The sequence below is a fragment of the Schistocerca cancellata genome, chromosome 1 (genome assembly GCF_023864275.1).
Source record: "Schistocerca cancellata isolate TAMUIC-IGC-003103 chromosome 1, iqSchCanc2.1, whole genome shotgun sequence".
Taxonomy (NCBI): domain Eukaryota; kingdom Metazoa; phylum Arthropoda; class Insecta; order Orthoptera; family Acrididae; genus Schistocerca; species Schistocerca cancellata.
The window spans coordinates 1,261,422,162-1,261,444,725 of record NC_064626.1 but is presented as its reverse complement, the minus strand read 5'-3'; the positions used below and the strand labels follow the sequence as shown (position 1 = coordinate 1,261,444,725).

The window sequence follows — 22,564 nt, the reverse complement described above, 5'->3', positions numbered from 1 at the left end:
CGAAGAATGGTTCGTGCGGAATTACATGCAACTTGCATTTATATCCTTCCACAAGTCCCGGTTTGTCTGAAAACACACTCTTATTCCTCATTATTACTTCATACAGGCCTCGTCTTTGTTCGTGTGTTACGTTTGACACACCGTCTACAATACTTTCCAATTCACTTTCTACACTATTGTCAATGCCGAGATTCCTCACATTACAGTAGTTCAAATTCATACCTACGTCAATAGCATCCGGCCAGTTAACAATGTGTATAGGCTGGTATTGCCTATGCACACCGTCTCCTGCCTCGTCAAAACTAACTACTATTGTTTTATCTTGTGACGTACATGTCAAAGTTTTGCTTTCGCAATTAATCACTGCACGGTACTTTAATAGCCAATCTAACCCGATAATTACTTCCGTAGTCAAGTCTGGCACGACGACAAACTCTTGTTCAAATCGTGCCCCACATATCTCGAAGTTGACAAAAATCTGTTTTGTGACCGGTTTACTGGCCTTCCCAGTAGCACCGATAATTTTCACTCCTGTTACTGGCATAACTACGATGCAAGGTCTGTCTTTCAGTAACTCAAATATTTTCCCAGATACAGCACTCAATTCTGCACCGGTGTCAATCAACACGTTTAGTTGTAGGTCGTGCATATTAACAGACACTACTATCTGTCTACACTTGTCCTCGACTGTTTCTTTATTTTCCCACAGTAAATCCTCGTCTATATCCAGGTCATTCCAGAAAAAACCATCTGGCTTTGATCCTAAATCCGGCTTATCTGGCGGATTTTTCAGCCTCTGTTCACATACAGTTTTAATTTCAACACATTTGTCCTGAGGCTTAGTCTGTAGCTTCGCCTCCAATACCGAAACCTTTTCCTGTAACTCGTCAACTAGTGAGTGTTGCTTTGCTATCAATTCACTAATTGTCACCTTCGTTGATTCCTCTTTGGTCAGATTGATCTCATCTGCCAATCTACCTGGAGAAATGTGCCCAGTAGTATCTGCAATTACTTTCTCTAGATGTGCGCAACCCACACTGCTATCGTCTGACCGTATAATGTCAGCTCTAACCACATACACGCTGTAATCTATGTGCTTTTCTACCAATCGTGTCCGGCTATCACTAAAATTTTCGTAATCTTTCTCCTTAATACTCTCGCAATGTTTAAACTGTAGGTTTTCTTCGGATGGGTTGGCTACTTCTACCACTATAACTTTCGGTAAAGTCTGCCGGTTAGGGCCAGAACTTTCCGTTACTACTTCAACATCCAACTCCTGCGGGACGAAACACGACGAACCTTGCTTGTGCTCCCCATTAACATCAACTATTTCTAGTAAAGTCTGCCGGTTAGGGCCAGAACTTTCTATCACTTCACAAATACTATCTTCCTGTGGGACGAGACGCGGCAAATCCTGCCCGCGCTCCCCATAAACATTTCTCCCGTACAGGCCACTATACTCTCTTAGTTCGTCGTATAAGCGACCGAACTGCCTTAACCAGACCTCATCCCTCTCTGCATCCCCTCGCTCAATGAAGGACGTGTTATCCGACATCTGACCTTCTCTCAACAATTGCGAATCATTCTTAAACTCAATCTACATTTCCGCTGTGGGTGTTACAGCTGCCACTTTATAATTGTTGTCCGGAACACTACTTAAATTGTTCTCACTGACAATGAATGTATTTTCTACTGCCGTGTCTACAGCTGATCTACTACTTGTGGGCGCACTCCTTTCTCTTTACACTGGCACACTCTCCCACCGTTGAATATTCCATACGGAATTTTCGTAACGACGACACCTGGGTTTTCTCCTGTTATTGGGCCTCCAAAATTTCTCCACGCCCGGTCGGCCCCTCACCGGCGCGGCTAATGGTTTCCCTGTCTCGTCCCAGCAGATACGCTCCCCGGATGCTGCTGAGGCGGCTGATCACACCCTCTGGCATTATTACTATTCTGCGAAGCCCGTATCAAGCTAGTATGATACTGGTTTCCGTCATTCCTGTTATTATTTGCATTGTACCGATTGTGATTACGACCCGAACCACTATTGTTATTGCTGCCAAGATTGCGGTATGCACTATTCCCATGGTTATCATTGTTGTGATACCTGTTGTTACCACGGCCTCTACCACTGTCGCGATTATTTCGTCAATTGTCCTCGTCCTCAACTCTTTCCAGGAAATCATTGATTGTCCTGTAATTGCTTCCTACGTAGCGTTTTGTTTCATCTGGAAGCTTCTTGTAGAGTTCCCAGACTATTTCGGATTCCGTGCGGCGATCACGCAAATATTCCAACTTGCGGATCCAGCCCTCACAAAACTCCTTCATCGAGCCACGCGAATTCGCATCGAAAGGCCTCGATACGACAAATTCGCGCCAGACACTTTGCTGTTTTTGCTCTGACCAGTATTCAGCCAGAAACAAATTTTTAAACTCGTCAAAAGCCAGGTTCGTAATGTTGAGGTTTAAGCCCCAACGCTTGGCATCACCAGCCAGCGCATCAATAACCGCATTAATTTTTCTCTTATTAGTCCATGATCTGGGTAAAACTCTTTCACAATTTTTAATGAAATCCGTCGCGTGTATACCACCTTTTTTCAAGGGGCCGAACCGTTCCTCTTTCGTCAACAATTCCGAACTATGTGCACATATTGGCAGATAGCTCTGTTTTTCGTCAAGTTTCTTTTCTAATTCCGAAACTCTCGTAATTACTAGGCAAGTGGTTGTCGCAAGCGTTTCCACTTCCCCCTTTTCCCTTCGCAGGTATTAGCCTGCTTCCTCACTTTGGTATCTACTTTGGATACTAAAGCCTTTAAAGTTTCCACCTTCTGTTGATCCTCTTTTTTCACTAATTGAATTTGTTCCATCACCTTATTCTCGATGATCGGAGCAACTGCTTCTCCTACACTTTTCTCGATTCTGCTAATTTCGGAATTGAAACGAGTATTTATGCTTGCAATTTCCGCCTGAACGCCTATCATTTCCCGTTTAAGATTACCGATTTCGGTATTAATTACAATATCTTCTTTGATTTTATCAACTTTTGTATTAACAACTCCAACATTGTTGTTAACAACATTAATAGCTTTGTTCTGATTGTCTAGCTTCCGTTCAATTTTTTCAGACTGAGCTTCTTGGTTGGCAGCCTGAGCTTTAATTTCTGCCGATTGACTCTTGATTTCATTAATCAAAACATTCAATAAATCAGTTAAATTCCCGGAAACTACCGGTTTTACTTCCGTAGCAGCTTCCTCTTTAATTGTCCCCCCGTATTTGTCATCAAGGGATTCAGATTTGATTTTCACTTTCGATTCCGAAACATTTTCTAAAGTTTGGAATTCCATTTCTGCTTTTTGTTGCGTTTCGGCGGCCGCGTCTTTCATGCTAGCCGAACAACAATGGGTTCCGCGGTGCGCGTTTCCCACTGTTCGACCGATTGTTCCGTATCCAAGTCTACCAAATTTTGGTAATTGTTGCCTTCACTCATTTTAATAATTTTCAATATAAATGACAAATCTCAAATCTAATTAGGAATCCTCCAACTACTTAATCTCGCTGACGTAACGACCTGTTCGTAACCAATACTTTGTTACGAGATTTGCACCATACAGAATTCGTGTCTAGAACAACCTCAAATCTGAAGATTGTACTGTCACCAGGTCGCCACGTGTAACCTCTCCCTCACTTATCGACCTTAATGACAGTGAAAAATTAAACCGCGTGAACCTAATGGAAATTTGGGACAAGCAATCGTCACCGAAGTTAATCTGTCGGTAAATAGGGAGGAAAGGGTTACATCTAAATGAAAGGAAAAATGCCAATGAAACTGGTGGAAATTAATTTTGAAAAGGGGTAAAGTTAATAAAGAAAGTAAATGTACGGCCGTTACGTTAACAATTATCTAGCGGTAATTAGATATTTGAGATTTGGGGGAAATTACGGTTGCCAGTCTTATGGACAATTACTATAGTAACTGAAAAAGAAAGGTTATTACACATATAATTAGCACTAGAAGCGTGGCAACTGAAGGTTGACACGTGTAGTGTGAAAACTGAAAGTTTGTCAGAAGTAATAAATTTCGCTACACTCTGACTTAATTTAGCAAAAGAATTAATAAAACAGGAAAATCGAAAGTTAATTTAGTGACTGAAGTTAATAGTGAGCTTTCTTTCTGAAGCACATCGAAATTCAGTAAAATACGGTTGGTCTTGGGCTACCTCAACAATCATTTCAAAAGCTACTTGAATCTAAGCAATTTAGAAATAAGAGATTTAACTTTGAACTTGAATTAAATTATTCTGAACAATTAACAATAGTGAAATTTAGTACATACCAAGCTGAGCTGCAGTCACAGGTAAGCTAAAATATGGTAACAAAACTCGCACTCTTAATTTGTGCTTGTGTAATCTAATATTGTAGCCAGCTATGAATACCTTAACTGAACTTTGAAATTAAAGCAATGAAATCGAATGATGCTGGCGTTTGAATTTCAACGACACTCGGGTTCATTCCGGAAAAGGAAGGGACCCTGCTTGGTAATGGAATTGGGACAATGAGCAACAAACGTTCATGCTACGTTATGGAACAGTTTGAAAAGCTGAGGTCTGCCATACAGTTCTAAAACTTTACGTGCTTCCAGTCTTCCTTGTTAGTTGATTGAAGGTTTGAAGCCGTCGAACGAGGAGGTGGCGACAGTCACTCATTGTCGCTGTTGCAGAAGCTGGATGTTGGCGCGCCTTCTTCTCGACACGGTCACCAGGCGAAACGGGCTCTTGATGTGCGCCAGCTAATGCTTCCCATCCGCGACACCGTGTCAGAAACTATCATAGCAAGTCGAGCGCAATTACATGCTGCCCAACCCCGAAAGCGCGGCAACTCGCGGGAGCGTCACACAACACACCTGCTCCACTGCAGCACCCCAGCCAGACTCTCTCTGCTCTGCCCGCACTCCACGAGGCGGAGTTAGCACTAACAAAGATCCTACACACTTTGATTCTTCACACGACCTATCAATGTAATCGTTCGATAGCAGTTTTCCCTAGGCAAGACCCAGTGTAAAAATACAAATAATATTTACGAAACAAACCAACATAAATGCATAAATATGTATATATGCAAACAGTAAAACAGTTACAATATATAAAGAGACAGAAATGTCATATCTTGAGGTAACAAAACAAGGAAAAAAAATTACAGTACAATAGATGGAAATAAGAGGATATGCATTTCCGGCGTTACAATCTGCGCACCGGAAGTTCACACAAGAACATACTAGTCCAAAGAAGGAAGGTGCCAAAGATAGGGCTCTCTGCACCAGAGACGACACATGTTTATACATAACTCTTTCATGTTTTTATGCGGTTTTTTTCCCGACAAATCACTCTGATTGATTTTTATTGCCGTCTGTTACATCCCTTGAATTGCCAAGCTAAGTAGTTTACATTTTCTCCTATGACTTTTGCTATCTGTTTACCCAGTTTCTATAATTTCGTATGTTTTCACGATTTTCCCAATCGACTTTTTCCTTTTTTTTTTTTTTTTTTTTTCGTATCAATATAGATCGCCCACTATTTACCTCTTATTAATGATTTCCCTTTCAAAAGAATGCACTATCAAATCTAAGGTCACACATTCTGTTTCTTGAAACCTGCTTGTCCCTTAGAGTTACTCCAAAAGGCCTGACATTGAAAGCCCTGGTTCTGAATGCAATCATACCCTACACCAGGCTCTTTTAAAGTTTCAAATACAGCAATCGCTTGCTCTTACCTGGCTAATCTGTGACCTATATGCCTCATCAACAAATTTCCATTCTACCAGACTTTTCTCCTTCTACAAAATCCTGCAGTTACCTACCCCTCATGTATGCTTGAATGGTATCATCAGCCAAGCCAACTTGAAACGGCAACAACATGTCAGACCTCACCTCGAAAAGCTATCCCAACTTCTCCTAAACTACCTGAACAGTGGTATTTCCCTTCCTGTCCCTCTGCATCTCCCTAAACAGCCACACCATCAACCACCATTCCTCTCCTACAACCGAGCTTGGCCAACCTCCTTAACATCCCACAGCCTTCACCACTGCGTCCCAGACCAAGAATAACCCATAATACAAAGAAACAGTCACAGCAGTACAGTGTCCTTAACCTCTCAAGTAAAGCACTCCCTCCTCCTGAATTATCTGTATTATCTAAGGACCTCCTTTACTTCACACATAATATCCACTGGAAATATCATTTTGCAGCCCAACCCCAAAACTTTTCCAATAGCAAACTTGACGTTGAACCCTGTCTTGAACAGTTCAGACCATGACCCCAATGTGATCCACCACCACTACCTCAGAATCATCCCTTAACAAGCCTTCCAAGAACTCCTTACATCCAGCATTGCTTCACAACCTTTCCTCAGGTCCCTAAAACATGACCCTGACCTGTCCTCTGCAGAACTCCAGGCTCTATGTTCCCAAAACGCTGATGACTCATCATCATCCTCCCAGCAGACAAAGGATCTACCACTGTAGTACTTGACCGAAATGAGTATGTTAGTGAAGGTCTACGCCAGCTGTCTGACACCTCTACATACAGTGTCCGCCATCAAGATCCAATCACTGTGATTCAAACTGACCTGCAGTCCCTCCTTAAAAACTCAGGCCCCTGACAAGGACTAACACCTCAGTCCCTAGAACTTCTCACTCCATCCAAACCATGCACCCTCACTTTTTACCTTCTTCCTAAGATCCGTAAACCCAATCACCATGGCCGTCCTATAGTTGCTGGTTTCAAAGCACCCACTGAACGTATATCTTCCTTAGTTGATCAACATCTGCAGCCCATAGTACAAAAACTCCCCTCCTACATCAAAGATACCAACCATTTCCTAGATCATCTGAAACCCATGCCCATCCCACTCCCACCATCCACCTTGCTTCTCACCATTGATGCCAACTCTCTCTATACCAACATCCCTCATGTACATGGTCTGTCTGCTGCTGCTGAACAACTACTTCACCTTTGAAGGGCAGACATACAAGCAGATCAGGGGTATGGCCGTGGGAACCACGATGGCTCCTTCCTATGCCAAACTTTTCGCGGGTCGCTTGGAAGGGGCTTTCCAGGGATCCATGTCTTCAGCCTCTGGTTTGGCTTAGATGCATTGTTGGCATCTTTACCATATGGACTCATGGTGAGGTGACCTGCTAAAATTCCTGGAATCTCTGAATACCTTCTCCCAATTAAATTTCACATGGTCCTGTTCCAAATCCCATGCCAGCTTGCTTGATGTTGATATCATCCTCACCGAAGGCCAGCTACACAGTTCCCTCCCATACAGCATTGGCATCCAAGGTATACGAATTTGTTCGGATGCAAAATCTTTACAGCAATACACCCCCAATCTCACATCAGCCTTCACTGCCCGTAATTACCCTGCCAGCCTAGTTAAAAAGCAGATTTCCCAGGCCATTACATCCAATCCTGGTACTGCTAATCCCTCCACAAAACAGCTTGGGAGCACACCATTGGTGACCTAGTTTCATCCTTGTCTGGAATGTGTTAATCAGCTACTTCAACGGGCTGTGACTTACTAAAATCAGGCCCAGAAATGAGACCAATTCTGTCTGAAATTTTGCCCACCACACCCAGAATAGCTTTCCGTTGCCCTCCCAATCTCCGTAATTGAAATCTGGTTTCGCAGGACAGAGCGGATTAGGTTGTGGAAAGGGGCCCAAATCAGTTGCTGCTAGTTGCACAAACATACAAACTTTATTTGCTAAAAACACTTAATCACACATGCCCTTAAAGGAATTCAGAAACAATACAGCTGAAGGCCAGAAAACAGGTTATTAAAATTGCGTTAAGGAATACACACGGCTGAAGGCCTTGGTTACAAAATAGAACTCAGGGCTTAAGGCCTGGATACAAAGAACTACAGTAAGGAAATTTTAAAAGGTTTTAGACAAAGACCTTTCAAATTTTGATTTAAGTAGCCTGATGGCCTACTCTTGAATTTTCACATAAGGTTCAGCTGAAGGCCACATACTGAACATTAAAACAAGCTAAATTAATACATGGTTGAAGGCTTTGAGAACAGTGGTGCTCAGAAGTACTCCAAGGGTTGGCCTGGGGAGGAAACTCTAACAACAGGTTAGGTGAGACAGGCAACCGAGTGTAACACTAAATAATCAGGTGGCAGCACAACCAACAACCTAATCAATTCTCTTCCACCCAACCAACAGCACAACAACCAAAAATATCAGCGAGGACGAAGATTGCCGCAGCACCATGTCTTGATAATTGGCATCTAAACACAGTCAAGGCACAATAACCACTCAAAGAAAAAAATGGAGAACAACATCAAACTGTCGAACTACACACTGTGCCAGACAGCATCAACACGGCGAGGAAAACACACTGCCGGAAAACTACGCTAATGACCAGGACAGGTAACCAGAACATTAATGGCCACAAGGCAGAAGATACTGCTGATGCAGTTCACTAATAAGTTACAGTGATTTCAATAGTTCACCATACAGTAAGATGGATGCAAAATTTGCCGACTCCAACACACCAAACATTGCTGCTTGCGGGAACAGCCCAGGAAGCAACAACTGGCAATGAACGAAGAGATGTCACAGCAGTAGAGGTTTCATAACAGGTTAACTGATTACTCAGTTCCAGTATCGAGGTTCAGTGGGTGACGAACTTTGCAGCTCTCGCAGCTAGTGCCTCACAGCTCCAACCACGCTTGCATACCGCCAGCAGTCCCGGCCTGACTACACGCTGCGGACTCTTCCCCGCTGCTCTGTCGCAGTAGATCGACTACCCACACCCCACCACATGGAAATATATCGGTCACACCAAAGATGGTACAGCAGTACTAGTGTTGATAAATGCTGCTGCTGCCACTGACGGAGGCAAGTGAGCAACTCGTTCAGGTAGTAACTGAAAGAGCAATAAGGCACCACTGAGGGTGAGAAAATGCCCAAAAGAAAAAAACGGCCTCAGCGCGAGCCAGCCACGGCTCGGCAATATTCTTGTCAGACTCTGTGCTCCTTCTGCACCCATCTCCCTACCCCATGGCTCCTACCTCTGTGACCGTCCCCACTGCATGACTTGCCTTGCGAAACGACACATCATATACCAGCTATTATGTAAAAACTCTTCAGTCTTCTACATTGGCATGACTACCACATTGGATTCTTTCCACAGAACCAGTTTCTCAGAACTCCGCTGGTGGAAACTAGCACTACTACATGTACTTGGTTCTCGCCACCCACCTGGCCTTAATTTACATTAATTTTTTCGTCTCAGCTGTTCTTCACTGTAACTGCTGTTTTTCATACCTCTATAGAGTAATCACTGTCTTGCATATTACCCTGTCTTCCACCTTTAAGCTCTCAGGTTTTCAAAACTCGTCCAATGCAGTCCCCAATAATTTAGTCTTACCTTCTCATCCCGTACAGCAAGTCTCCCCTGACCCGCGGTTCTGTGTGACTTTCCCAAAATGTACCCTTTTCCTAGACCTCCCCAGTCCTTTGCGTTTATCATTCTTCCTTCCCCTTCACCCTTCTACCTGAAGAAGGAGCCACTGGCTCCAAAAGCTTGCCAGTGAGGAAATTTTTTATCTATCCAATTAAACAACTAAATACGTAGGGTTTACAGTTATGTAAAACATAAATTGGAACAATCCCATAGATAATGTTGTGTGGAAAGTAATCCAAAGACTGTGGTTTATTGGTAGAACACACAGAAAAAGTAACAGGTCTGGTAAAGAGGTTGCTACTTGTGCGCCCTCTTCTGGAGTATTACTGTGTGGTGTGGGATCTGCATCAGATGGGATTGATGGCCGACATTGAAAAAGTTCAAGGAATGGCAACTCATTTTGTATTATTGCGAAGTATGGGAGAAAGTACCACAGATATGATACACAAATTGGAGTGGCTGTCATTAAAACAAAGGCATTTTTTGCTGTGGAAGGACCTTCTCATGAAATTTCAATCCTCAACCTTCTCTCTGGAGTGCGAAATTATTTTGTTGGTACCCATGTACATAGGGAGAGATGATCATAATAAACTAAGAGAAATCAGAGCTCCCCTAGAAAGGTTTAAGTGTTCATTTTTCCCACACACTGTTTCAGAGTGGAACGATAGAGAAGTAGCCCAAAGGTGGTATGTTTTGAAAAATTGGTGGAAGTGCGGTGTCAAGCGACCATAGGCCACGAAATCTCCCTATTCACATCACCAGCAACATATGAGAAAGCACCACAATATCAAAACCATGAGAAGTTGTAGATTGTAAAGCAGAATAGCTACCAAAATAAATGTCCGATAGTATCATGTAAGTTAAAAAACAAAAAAAAGAACCCACTGAAGATTGCACAAAATATGCTCTTCCCATTTCGTAGCAAGCACAGGCATAACAAGAAGAACTGCTGATTATGTTGGAGTGCAAAACTCTTTAGATTTACACTGCATTAAACAAATAATAGCTGTAATATTTTCTGTTGCTAATTGGATCTTCTTCAGTAATATGAATGTGGTTGCAGAAATGCATCATACAATGGACTGACTAACAGAAAAAATGAAGCATCCAGTAGATTGGTCCAATCTTAATGTAACTTCACACACATATACAGCATTGGCATGTATGTAAGTGATTAGAATTGCAATTCTCTGTTACAGGTCGAACAGCAACCAGGGTGCAAGAGTGTTGTTCATGTTTAGTGTTATTACTAGGCATAGTAGGGTGTGTAAGGGGTATGAATGGAGTCAACTGTTGAGTGATCACTGTGAAGGATCTCTGTTAATATTAGTGGAACATTGATAAACTGAGATGAATCAAGAATGAAATGTAAAATTTCAAAAGTTAATTATTGATATCCATTCTGGTAACAGTATTTGTCTACAGTCCAAGACTTGCATATTTCTGTAAAGACAGTAATTTTATCTACATACTTTAACAGATTTTTGTTTAAGACTCTTTCTACCTGTTCCATGGTACATGACTATCTGGATATATATACATAAAAGCACTAAGTCAGTTTTTGTCCTTTCATTGGCAGCACAGAAACAAGTTCGGCTGAAGATGATGCTAGCTTTTCCAGCTACCATCTCCAGCCACCTTGTGGGTTCTCAGATAATCGAGAACTAAGTGAAGCTGAATGTGATCGTGATACCATCCAATCTGGCAAAATACTTAGTCGGTATGTAAGACATAGTATTTAAACATTGAAAACATTCCTAATATTTCCAATTGAAGTTAAGAAAAATTAATGATTCTATTGCATTTCAAAACAGTATCCACGGCTAGGTAACTTCGCAATAACCTTATGTTAAGTCAGTAGGGAAAGATATCCTATTGCCAGGACATTTGAGTTTATAGACCATGAGCCACCATTTATTCGTTCTTCATGTTCTGTAGATCCCACCAAGAAGGAAAAGATTCAGGAATGTGACACTTTTTACGGTAATCTGTCTGATGAGGACATTAAGCTTGGCAGACTGTCCTATTTGAGGGGTGTAGGCTATGTCCCGGCACCAGAATTCAACCTCCTCTTTCTCTCATGATCATACAACACAAACATGATGCAACAGTATACAGACGCCTATTCTAGTATATACACTTAACAAATACACTTAAAACACAACTTTCATACACTATGTGAAAAGGTAGGAATAAAATGCTTTCCAATTAGGTGGCTGAATTACCTCTCAGGGTATCCCAGTCAACATTGCCAAATGACTCTTTCTTTGTCAGAAATGTAAAGGACAATCGAACATTGTTAAAAATCAGGAATTATGGTTTTTTGTACAGTAGGAGAGCTGGGAGAAAATTCAGGTACAAACTTTATTGTGAACAAAAAAATTAAAACAATGTTACAGATATTGGAGGAATCTCAGACAGAACAGAAGGACTCATTTTAAAAACAAGCAAAAGATATTCCAAAGTAATCATTTGAGCATATGCAGCATTGTGCACACACTCCCGTGAGGAGGTAAATAAGCCTTACAAAGACTTACAGAAATAGATAAATGACAACAAATATTGCTGCAAGATTTTTTTCTGCACCTGTCACTGTATTGATATATTTCTTGAACAGTATTATGGTTGCATATTTGGCAAGAAGTTCTTGTTATAATTAACTTGGCACTTGTTTCACCATCAGCTTTATTTTTTAATACAGTATTCATCATTTATTTACACTTCACTCATCTCTGACCACATGATGCATATTATCACCAGAAATATTTCATTTACTGAACATCTTCATTGAAAGTTTTATGGTGTGTGTATTTTAACATCTGACAATAGGGAAGTTAGTTACTATAATGCAAAAACCAAAAAGTATTAATTCCACACAATTGATATGAAGAAAGGACAGTTCATCATTGTAATCAGGGTTGCCACAAGTTCTGGAAATCACACACACACACACACACACACACACACACACACACACTGGAAAAATCTCATTTTTGTGTCATCATCATCATCATCATCATCATTTAAGACTGATTATGCCTTTCAGCGTTCAGTCTGGAGCATAGCCCCCCTTATACAGTTCCTCCATGATCCCCTATTCAGTGCTAACATTGGTGCCTCTTCTGATGTTAAACCTATTACCTCAAAATCATTCTTAACCGAATCCAGGTACCTTCTCCTCGGTCTGCCCCGACTCCTCCTACCCTCTACTGCTGAATCCATGAGTCTCTTGGGTAACCTTGCTTCTCCCATGCGTGTAACATGACCCCACCATCTAAGCCTGTTCGCCCTGACTGCTACATCTATAGACTTCATTCCCAGTTTTTCTTTGATTTCCTCATTGTGGACACCCTCCTGCCATTGTTCCCATCTACTAGTATCTGCAATCATCCTAGCTACTTTCATATCTGTAACCTCAACCTTGTTGATAAGGTAACCTGAATCCACCCAGCTTTCGCTCCCATACAACAAAGTTGGTCGAAAGATTGAACGGTGCACAGATAACTTAGTCTTGGTACTGACTTCCTTCTTGCAGAAGAGAGTAGATCGTAGCTGAGTGCTCACTGCATTAGCTTTGCTACACCTAGCTTCCAGTTCTTTCACTATGTTGCCATCCTGTGAGAATATGCATCCTAAGTACTTGAAACCGTCCACCTGTTCTAACTTTGTTCCTCCTATTTGGCACTCAATCCGTTTATATTTCTTTCCCACTGACATTACTTTCGTTTTGGAGATGCTGATCTTCATACCATAGTCCTTACATTTCTGATCTAGCTCTGAAATATTACTTTGCAAACTTTCAATCGAATCTGCCATCACAACTAAGTCATCCGAATATGCAAGACTGCTTATTTTGTGTTCACATATCTTAATCTCACCCAGCCAGTCTATTGTTTTCAACATATGATCCATAAATAATATGAACAACAGTGGAGACAGGTTGCAGCCTTGTCTTACCCCTGAAACTACTCTGAACCATGAACTCAATTTACCGTCAACTCTAACTGCTGCCTGACTATCCATGTAAAGACCTTTAATTGCTTGCAAAAGTTTGCCTCCTATTCCATAATCTTGTAGAACCAACAATAACTTCCTCCTAGGAACCCGGTCATATGCCTTTTCTAGATCTATAAAGCATAGATACAATTCCCTGTTCCACTCATAACACTTCTCCATTATTTGCCGTAAGCTAAAGACCTGGTCCTGACAACCTCTAAGAGGCCTAAACCCACACTGATTTTCATCCAATTGGTCCTCAACTAATACTCGCACTTTCCTTTCAACAATACCTGAGAAGATTTTACCCACAACACTGATTAAAGAGATACCTCTGTAGTTGTTACAATCTTTTCTGTTTCCATGTTTAAAGATTGGTGTGATTACTGCTTTTGTGCAGTCTGATGGAACCTGTCCCAACTCCCAGGCCATTTCAATTATCCTGTGTAGCCATTTAAGACCTGACATTCCACTGTATTTGATGAATTCCGACTTAATTTCATCCACCGCAGCCGCTTTATTGCACTGTAATCTATTGACCATTTTTTCCACTTCCTCAAATGTGATCCTGTTTCCATCATCATTCTTATCCCATTCTACCTCGAAATCTGAAACATTACTGATCGCATTTTCACCTACATTGAGCAACTCTTCAAAATATTCCCTCCATCTGCCCAAGGCATCCACAGGATTCACCAGCAGTTTTCCTGACCTGTCCAAAATACTTGTCATTTCCTTCTTACCTCCCTTTCGAAGACTGCTAATTACACTCCAGAATGGTTTTCCAGCAGCTTGACCCATAGTCTCCAACCTGTTTCCAAAGTCTTCCCACGAAGATTTTACCCACAACACTGATTAAAGAGATACCTCTGTAGTTGTTACAATCTTTTCTGTTTCCATGTTTAAAGATTGGTGTGATTACTGCTTTTGTGCAGTCTGATGGAACCTGTCCCAACTCCCAGGCCATTTCAATTATCCTGTGTAGCCATTTACGACCTGACATTCCACTGTATTTGATGAATTCCGACTTAATTTCATCCACCGCAGCCGCTTTATTGCACTGTAATCTATTGACCATTTTTTCCACTTCCTCAAATGTGATCCTGTTTCCATCATCATTCTTATCCCATTCTACCTCGAAATCTGAAACATTACTGATCGCATTTTCACCTACATTGAGCAACTCTTCAAAATATTCCCTCCATCTGCCCAAGGCATCCACAGGATTCACCAGCAGTTTTCCTGACCTGTCCAAAATACTTGTCATTTCCTTCTTACCTCCCTTTCGAAGACTGCTAATTACACTCCAGAATGGTTTTCCAGCAGCTTGACCCATAGTCTCCAACCTGTTTCCAAAGTCTTCCCATGATTTCTTCTTGGATGCTGCAATTATCTGTTTGGCTTTGTTTCTTTCTTCAGCATAACTTTCTCTGTCTACCTGGGTTCTGGTATGTAGCCATTTTTGATACGCCTTCTTTTTCCTTTGACAGGCTGCCTTGACTGTATCATTCCACCAAGCTGTTTGCTTCATCCTACTTTTACACACTACTGTTCCAAGACATTCTTTAGCCACTTCTAGTACTGTGTCCCTGTACCTTGTCCATTCCTTTTCCAATGACTGTAATTGACTACATTCAACTAACTGGTACCTTTCTGAGATCGCTGTTATGTACTTGTGCCTGATTTCCTTATCCTGTAGTTTCTCCACTCTTATCCTCCTACATATGGACCTGACCTCCTGCACTTTCGGCCTCACAATCCCAATGTCACTGCAGATTAAATAATGATCAGTGTCATCAAAGAATCCCCTGAATACACGTGTGTCCCTCACAGCCGTCCTGAATTCCTGATCTGTTATTATATAGTCAATGACAGATCTGGTTCCCCTGCCTTCCCAAGTATATCGGTGAATGTTCTTATGTTTAAAAAAGGAGTTTGTGATTACTAAGCCCATACTGGCACAGAAATCCAAGAGTTGTTTCCCATTCCTGTTGGGCTCCATATCCTCTCCAAATTTACCCATAACCTTTTCATACCCTTCTGTTCAATTTCCAATCCTGGCGTTAAAATCACCCATGAGCAGAACACTGTCCTTGTCCTTTACTCTAACAACTACATCACTGAGTGCCTCATAAAAACTATCCATCTTATCTTGATCTGTCCCTTCACAATGCGAATATACTGACACAATCCTAATTTTCTTGCTAGACACTGTCAAATCTATCCACATCAGTCATTCGTTTACATACCTTATTGCAACTACGCTGGGTTCCATTTCTTTCCTGACGTAAAGCCCTACACCCCATTGTACTATTCCTGCTTTGACTCCTGACAGGTAGACCTTGTATTCTCCCACTTTCTCTTCTTTCTCACCCCTTACCCGAATGTCACTAACAGCAAAAACGTCCAGCCCCATCTTACTTGCAGCCTCTGCCAACTCTACCTTCTTCCCAGAGTAGCCCCCATTGATATTAATAGCTCCCCATCTCATTACCATTTGTTTGCCAAGTCGTATCTTAGGAGTCCCTGGTTTGTCAGTTAGAGGTGGAACTCCGTCACCTCCAGAGGTCCGAGGCATTTTGCTCTGATTGTTACCAGCATCATATTTAAAGTACCAGGGAAGCAGTTTGCTAGCCTTACTTGCCCCGAGTCCCATTGGGTTTTACCCCTAACGGCTGAGGGACTAACCAGTGGATTTGGTAGTCTTTGCCGTATGAGCACAAAGGTGACCATGACTCAGAGTATGTCCGAGATGCCCAGCCTTATTCCAAAGTAACTGGTATCTCGACTGTCGGGACCACTTACTTGGCCACTCATACGTTGCCCGTGGTTCATGAACTAGGACATGACTACAGGAACCCAGTTGTGTCAGTTGCATAAAATTGTTTGTTCACTGAGATGTCATTTTTCGTCACTGGCTGGGTGCAGCTGAGCACGCACGCTGCTTCCCTACTCTCTCATTCTTACTGCTTCTCCTCTTCCCCAGCTTGCAATCAATGCTGCCAGCACTACTTCCTGCTAGCCTAGCAGCTGCAGATGAGAGGCAGGGGGGTGTGAAGAGTGGTTTGTTTGGATCTTATTCTCAGAGTTTGTTGATGTAGCAGTGAGGGACAACAGTCCTGTGTGCATGAGTTGTGTCTGAGTGATTGTGTGAATGTGTGTGCGCTCTCATTTTCTGACGAAGAATTTAGTTGTGAGAGTGTGACTGTCTTTTCTACGTGCCTGCCTGTGGCTCAGCAATCATCTTTATGGTGAGTTGATACCTATCCTCATTAGTATTGATTCTCAGAGTACTTTCGCAAGTTTTCTGTTGCATAGGTGATCAACGCGGTCTCATTTCATCAACATGTCTGTGACATGTGAATAGCCGGCCACACAAGTGGACTTCCATGACAGGCCAAAACCGCAAGCCATTTTTGTGGGTACCTCTAATGGATCGGGCCTACTGATCTGAAGCTCATAATTTCCCACTAAGGTGCAGGCCTTACCTGTCAGATTTAGTCTCACTGACCTGCCCGCAGACTAGGTCTGTCTGTGTGTGGCATAATGCGGCAGATTTTCATGGTTTCTCCATGGACCCAGGACTTTGGTGCTCCTCGGCAGGCCAGCGGCCGTGGGCAATGGATTTCGGGAATTATGACTGTCTCACCGCAACTACATTATACAGTGCAGCTTTTTGTAGATATTTTATTTACTTTTGGCACTTTGAAAGTAGTTTATATATTAGAAAGTATGGATGATTAGAAGAAGAAAATTGTGGCAGTCGCTGACAGTACTCATGTATTTCTTGAAGAAAAAATTACACAATACCTGTAGAATAATAGACATAACACAGTGGCTAGTACCGACAATAACGAACGGAGTAGAACCAACATTTTATTTGTGGTCACCTATAGTGTTGGTTTACACAACTCTTCCCCACCTTATACTTTTCTCTCAAGAGGCCTACTTTTTTCTGAGGCTATTCCTGAAAGCAGTGAAGGTAATTTAAATCTGTCTTGCGACTGCAACAAAATGGGTATTTTTTTCACCAAATGTGTTTCGCTTTATTGAAGTAAAATAACATCAGTGGTCTTAATGAAACATATATACCATTTGGCTTGCTTTCTCCATCTAAAAACAATTCATTACGGAAGATGTTGATGTTGGTACTTAAAGATTTTTGCCCACACATTTAGAAATACAGAAGTTCAAAAATGCCTCTGAGCACTATGGGACTTAACTTCTGAGGTCATCAGTCCCCTAGAACTTAGAACTACTTAAACCTAACTAACCTAAGGACATCACACACCTCCACGCCAAAGGCAGGATTCGAACCTGCGACTGTAGCGGTCGCGCGGTTCCAGACTGTTAGCGCCTACACTGCTCAGCCACTCCTCCCGGCCAATACAGAAGTCCTTACATTTTTTTGTCAACTTATGTCTTTACTTACCCTTGAGACCTCAAAATTTGTCAGGGAAAAATGCTGGAACTTGTCTGTAAAGCAGGGAAATATCAGAAAGTTTCACTTAGGGGAAACTTGTGGCAACCGTGGTTACATATTGTAACAATATTACCAAATAGCGGAGGTGCTGAGTCACAGATAGGAACAACAAAAAGACATTCACAAATAAAGCTTTTGACCATTAAGGCCTTCATCAGCAGTAGACAACAGACCACACACACACACACACACACACACACACACACACACACGACTGCACTCTCAGGCAACTGAAGTGTGGTTTCAGTTTTCTGAGAGAGCGCAGTTGTGTGTGTGTGTGTGTGTGTGTGTGTGTGTGTGTGTGTGTGTGTCACCTATTGTTGACAAAGGCATTAATGGCCAAAAGCTTTATTTGTGACCGTTTTTTTTGTTGTGCCCATCTGCGACTCAGCACCTCCACTATATATGGTAAGTGGCAACTTTCCTTTTCTAATATTTTTACATTACATCCTGGATTTTCCATTGTTTGATTGTTACATATTGTTGAATACTGCTGTGTGAAACAATAGAGATTAAGCTGTGTTTATTTATTTTTAATTATGTAGTGCTGCTATGAATGTTTTCACACTTTTGAAATGATCTAATCATGTTCTCTACCTTAGGTTTCATCAGAAAAAGCTGCAGAAAAGGAGTCAGTACACCATTGATGTATGACTTCCTTACCTATTGGCAGTATATGCTCAGTGATAACTTTCTGCAAATACTGACTAACATTAGTCATGATGAACCTATTTTTATACATGTGTTCATCAGTATAATTACTGTGTTTTACAGTTGTTTATGTGTTATTAGAAAAAGATGAGACTCTTTCCTCAGGTGACTATTTCATATCTTCAAATATTTGAGTATATTTTGGTTGTTGGAATTTTCAACTAAGCATTATGTCTAAATATGTAAAACTGTAAGTCAGGAAATAAGAATTTTTGTAAATCACTCATTCACTCAAAATCTCTGTAATAATATAAATTTACATCTGAAACTGTTTATAAAATAGTCAACATTTTTATGATATGATCTCATTGAGTTAACGTTAATAATAATTATGTGCCATGTACTTTGAAGACTGACAAATGTACAGATCATGATATAATTAATGTATTTATAGTTCTATAAAGTTTTTAATAAACAAACAGCCAATGGTACAAATAATGTATAATGTATTGTATGTGCACAAAGTTCTTAATTTTGTCACATTTTTATTTTTATACATTGAAGTGACTGAAAATAAAATAAATTTGTCCTTAGTTCTATTATACTACTTAATGCTAATTTATGGCTATTGCATCTTAAATTCCCTGAAGCAAGTTTCCTCCATCACATTGTTTTAGTTGTCCTCATGCAAAAAAAGTTCAGAAAACGAAGATTAGGGATTAATATCACATTCACAGTGATGTCACTTGAGATGCACCATGTCGTTATTGGGGACATTTCGTTATTGGGGAAGGACAGCAGAAGGAAATTGACTGTGTGCTTTTCCAGGACCACATTGGGATTTTCCTTTATCACTTTTGGCAAACCATGAAATCATAGATGTGGAACCGCCAGACACAGCTTTTAACTGCTATCGCTTTGAATGTGAATCCAGTATCTTACCCAAAAAACTTTGACACGGTTTACAGCACTTATTCCGTCTTCAGGAGTACAAAAGATAAAAACTATTAAATTATGTTTGTCATGTCAAGTTTAGTTTATATCAAACATTGCACAGAAGCTCAAAAATATTGAAACATTAATACAAAATAAATAACTTATGTTTCCTAACATTCCAAATCTAGCACATTCAAAAAGAGTATTCCAGTTATGACTGGGAATCTGTGTATAAGTTTATGCGAATCACATGCATATTCACATGCTAATAATTTGGGCTAGAGAGCTAATGGAATTATAAGTATCATCTTGCCAACATGTTGAACACTAAGCCTGCAATACTTCTTCTCATGCAGACTCCTGTCTGTGTTAATAAAATATATGAGTTGCATGGATAATGAGCAGAGCTTGATAATTTAATGCTCAGACACTGACACAAAAGGAACAGGTACAATGTGTCACCAAAAAGTAACGGGAATTTTGCAATTTCATGGGCTGTATACATCTGATTTTCAGGTTTGCTTTAATTTGATGGTAAATGTATTTCTGATGCATGCTTGTATTTTCAGCTGTTTTTATTATTTACAGTCAGAAGGTTATATGTGTTTTTGAGTGATTGGTGAATTAAAATATGGAATAATGTGCAGCACGACATTCAAAATGTTGTCATCGTTTTGTGACTATGGATGAGATGAAAACAGAATCACTGAAGAAGGTGAACACCTTAACGAAAAGTGAGTTCTAGAAGTGCACATCCAAGACTGGCACAAATGTGCTAATCAAAGGGGGATTACTTCAAAGGGGACAAAGTTTTTGATGAATAAATAAAGATTATGCAAGAAAAACAAAAATTCCTGTTACTTTTTGATCACACCTCATATGCTGTGAGTATGAGTACCGTCTCATTATCATGTATGCTGATTGCATTTCTTGCATAAATATCTAGTGCTTAAAAACATTTACTGTGAAATAAGAACAAAATCAGTGATCGTTTTATCCCAAAATATCTGCTGATGAGAAAATGATTTAGAAGTAATTGTCATACCAGGGAAACATTGTGTCTGTCACATCCAGAAATGGTTTAGTGACTTGATTTACCAGTCTCATTACATAAATTTTTATATCATTTGATTCAGATTAAAGAGGACACACCAAAAAATTATGACCAAACTAAGCCACTATCGAGGTACAACAAGAGCTAATAACAGCAGCTTAATACTTCTGTCAATCATAAAACTTTGTGGCAGATTTAAACTTCGTGCCAGAGTGGGACTCGAACCAAACCTGGAAATTCAGTCAACCAACTGTGAAATATTTCTGTTATTAGAAACAATTATTCAATAAATTTAATGCCAAATTGTACCTTGCTCATATTATCAGTTCATCCTTCAGGATTTCTGTTGTACAGTTGCACTTGCTCCACACAACATCCTGCAGTCTCCTATTAAGAGCATATTGAGTATTTTATTGTTTAACTTATTAGTGTTTCATTCCCATGTACTGTATCACCTGAGCAAATAATTTCATTCAGTGTGTGAGCAGCTTAAAATTATCATTATTTCTTGTTTTTTTGTGTGTAGCTAAAATTTTTTTCTTGAATAATTTTGCTCTTTTGTGTAAGAATATTTTGGTATTGTAAATGTATAGAAAAGCTACAGTTCGTAGGTGTAAATTTCTAATGAGTGAGAAGATACTTTTGTCCATGCAAAATAAATATATATATTTTTTGCAGACTTGTTTCTTGTGCAACTTTTTTTCACACAGCACTTCATTATAGATACTTACATCATTTGTCCGAATTAACCATTAACATTATCTGCCAGGTCTGCAGTATACAACATGAAGAATAAGGGTCCCAATGCATTCTCTGTGGCATGCCTAAAGTTACTTCCACATCTGAGAAATTTCAGTCCAGTCACAAATTTTATTTCAAACCCCATATGAATGTACATTTATTAATAAGTGTTAGTGTTGGTCCTCAGTCAGATACTTTTCAGAAGTCAAGAAATGCTGTGTCTGCCAGGTTGCCTGGATCAATTGCTTTCACATTGTCATGTCATAAGAGAATGAATTGGAGACCAATGTTTTCTGAATCCATTTAGTTGCTATGGAAGAGGTAATTATATTGGAGATACCTCATTATGTTTGAGCTCTGAATATGTTCTAAGATTCTGTCACATATGGATGTCAAAGATATGTTTTATGGACAACTGCTGTTAACATTTTTGTAGACAGATGTGACTTGTACTGTCATCTAGTTAATGGGCACAGTTTATTGTTCTGTGGTTCTTGCATCTATTATGATTAGAAATGGAGGTAATTCATCTGAAAATTCAGAATAGAATCTAATAATGATTCCACTGGGATCTGGAGCTCTGTTTAACTGAAGTGATTGCAGTTGTTTCTCTATGCCAGTGACCCCTGAGGGAACTTAAGGGTATTGTCCAGAGGAAACATAAGGCGGACTAGTTGCCTTTAGAAGTGATTGTCTTATCCGTTGGTGTGTATGTGGGGTTACTGGTAAGGACCACATGCCGATTTCTGGTACTGTTGGTCCGTACTGTCTGACACATGTTCTTGATTGATTATAAGCTGTAAGCTGTGCTGCTGTGGACTGGCCTGCATTGTATATTACTAAGCTGGATTTGTGCTTCATCCCTGATTAATGTTCATAAAATACTGAAAGCTGCTGAGGATATGAACTGCTCCCAATTGCTGTTGGTCCAGTGTGTAGTCTATGAGATGGGAAAGTGTTCAAATTCTGTGCTGCACTCTACTAGAGCGGTGTCTCATACTAAATTGCCCATCACTGTGTATGTGATTACGTTTTGAGTAGCCATGATAAGTTGCTAGGGCTTCCATTGAACAGAAAACATCAATCATGTGAAACTCAACTCGCACTTTTCTCACATGACTGCTTTGGATCAAGGCAGGCAGGTAGATGCAGTATTTCTTGATTTCCGAAAAGCATTTGACTCAGTATCACACCTACACTTATTGTCAAAAGTATGGTCATATG

At 40.5% G+C, this 22,564-nt stretch overlaps 1 protein-coding gene across 1 annotated transcript in view; it reads left to right on the top strand.

Annotated features, from left to right (window-relative positions):
- Nucleotides 1-18,959, top strand: part of LOC126144870 (Down syndrome cell adhesion molecule-like protein Dscam2) — a 549,485-nt gene extending 530,526 nt beyond the window's left edge. Inside the window, exons 35-36 of the mRNA XM_049915521.1 lie at nucleotides 11,064-11,199; nucleotides 18,561-18,959. Of these exons, the coding sequence (XP_049771478.1) occupies nucleotides 11,064-11,079 (16 nt within the window). The 3' untranslated portion in view covers nucleotides 11,080-11,199; nucleotides 18,561-18,959. The remainder of the gene's footprint in view (nucleotides 1-11,063; nucleotides 11,200-18,560) is intronic.
- The last annotated feature ends 3,605 nt before the right edge of the window (nucleotides 18,960-22,564 follow it).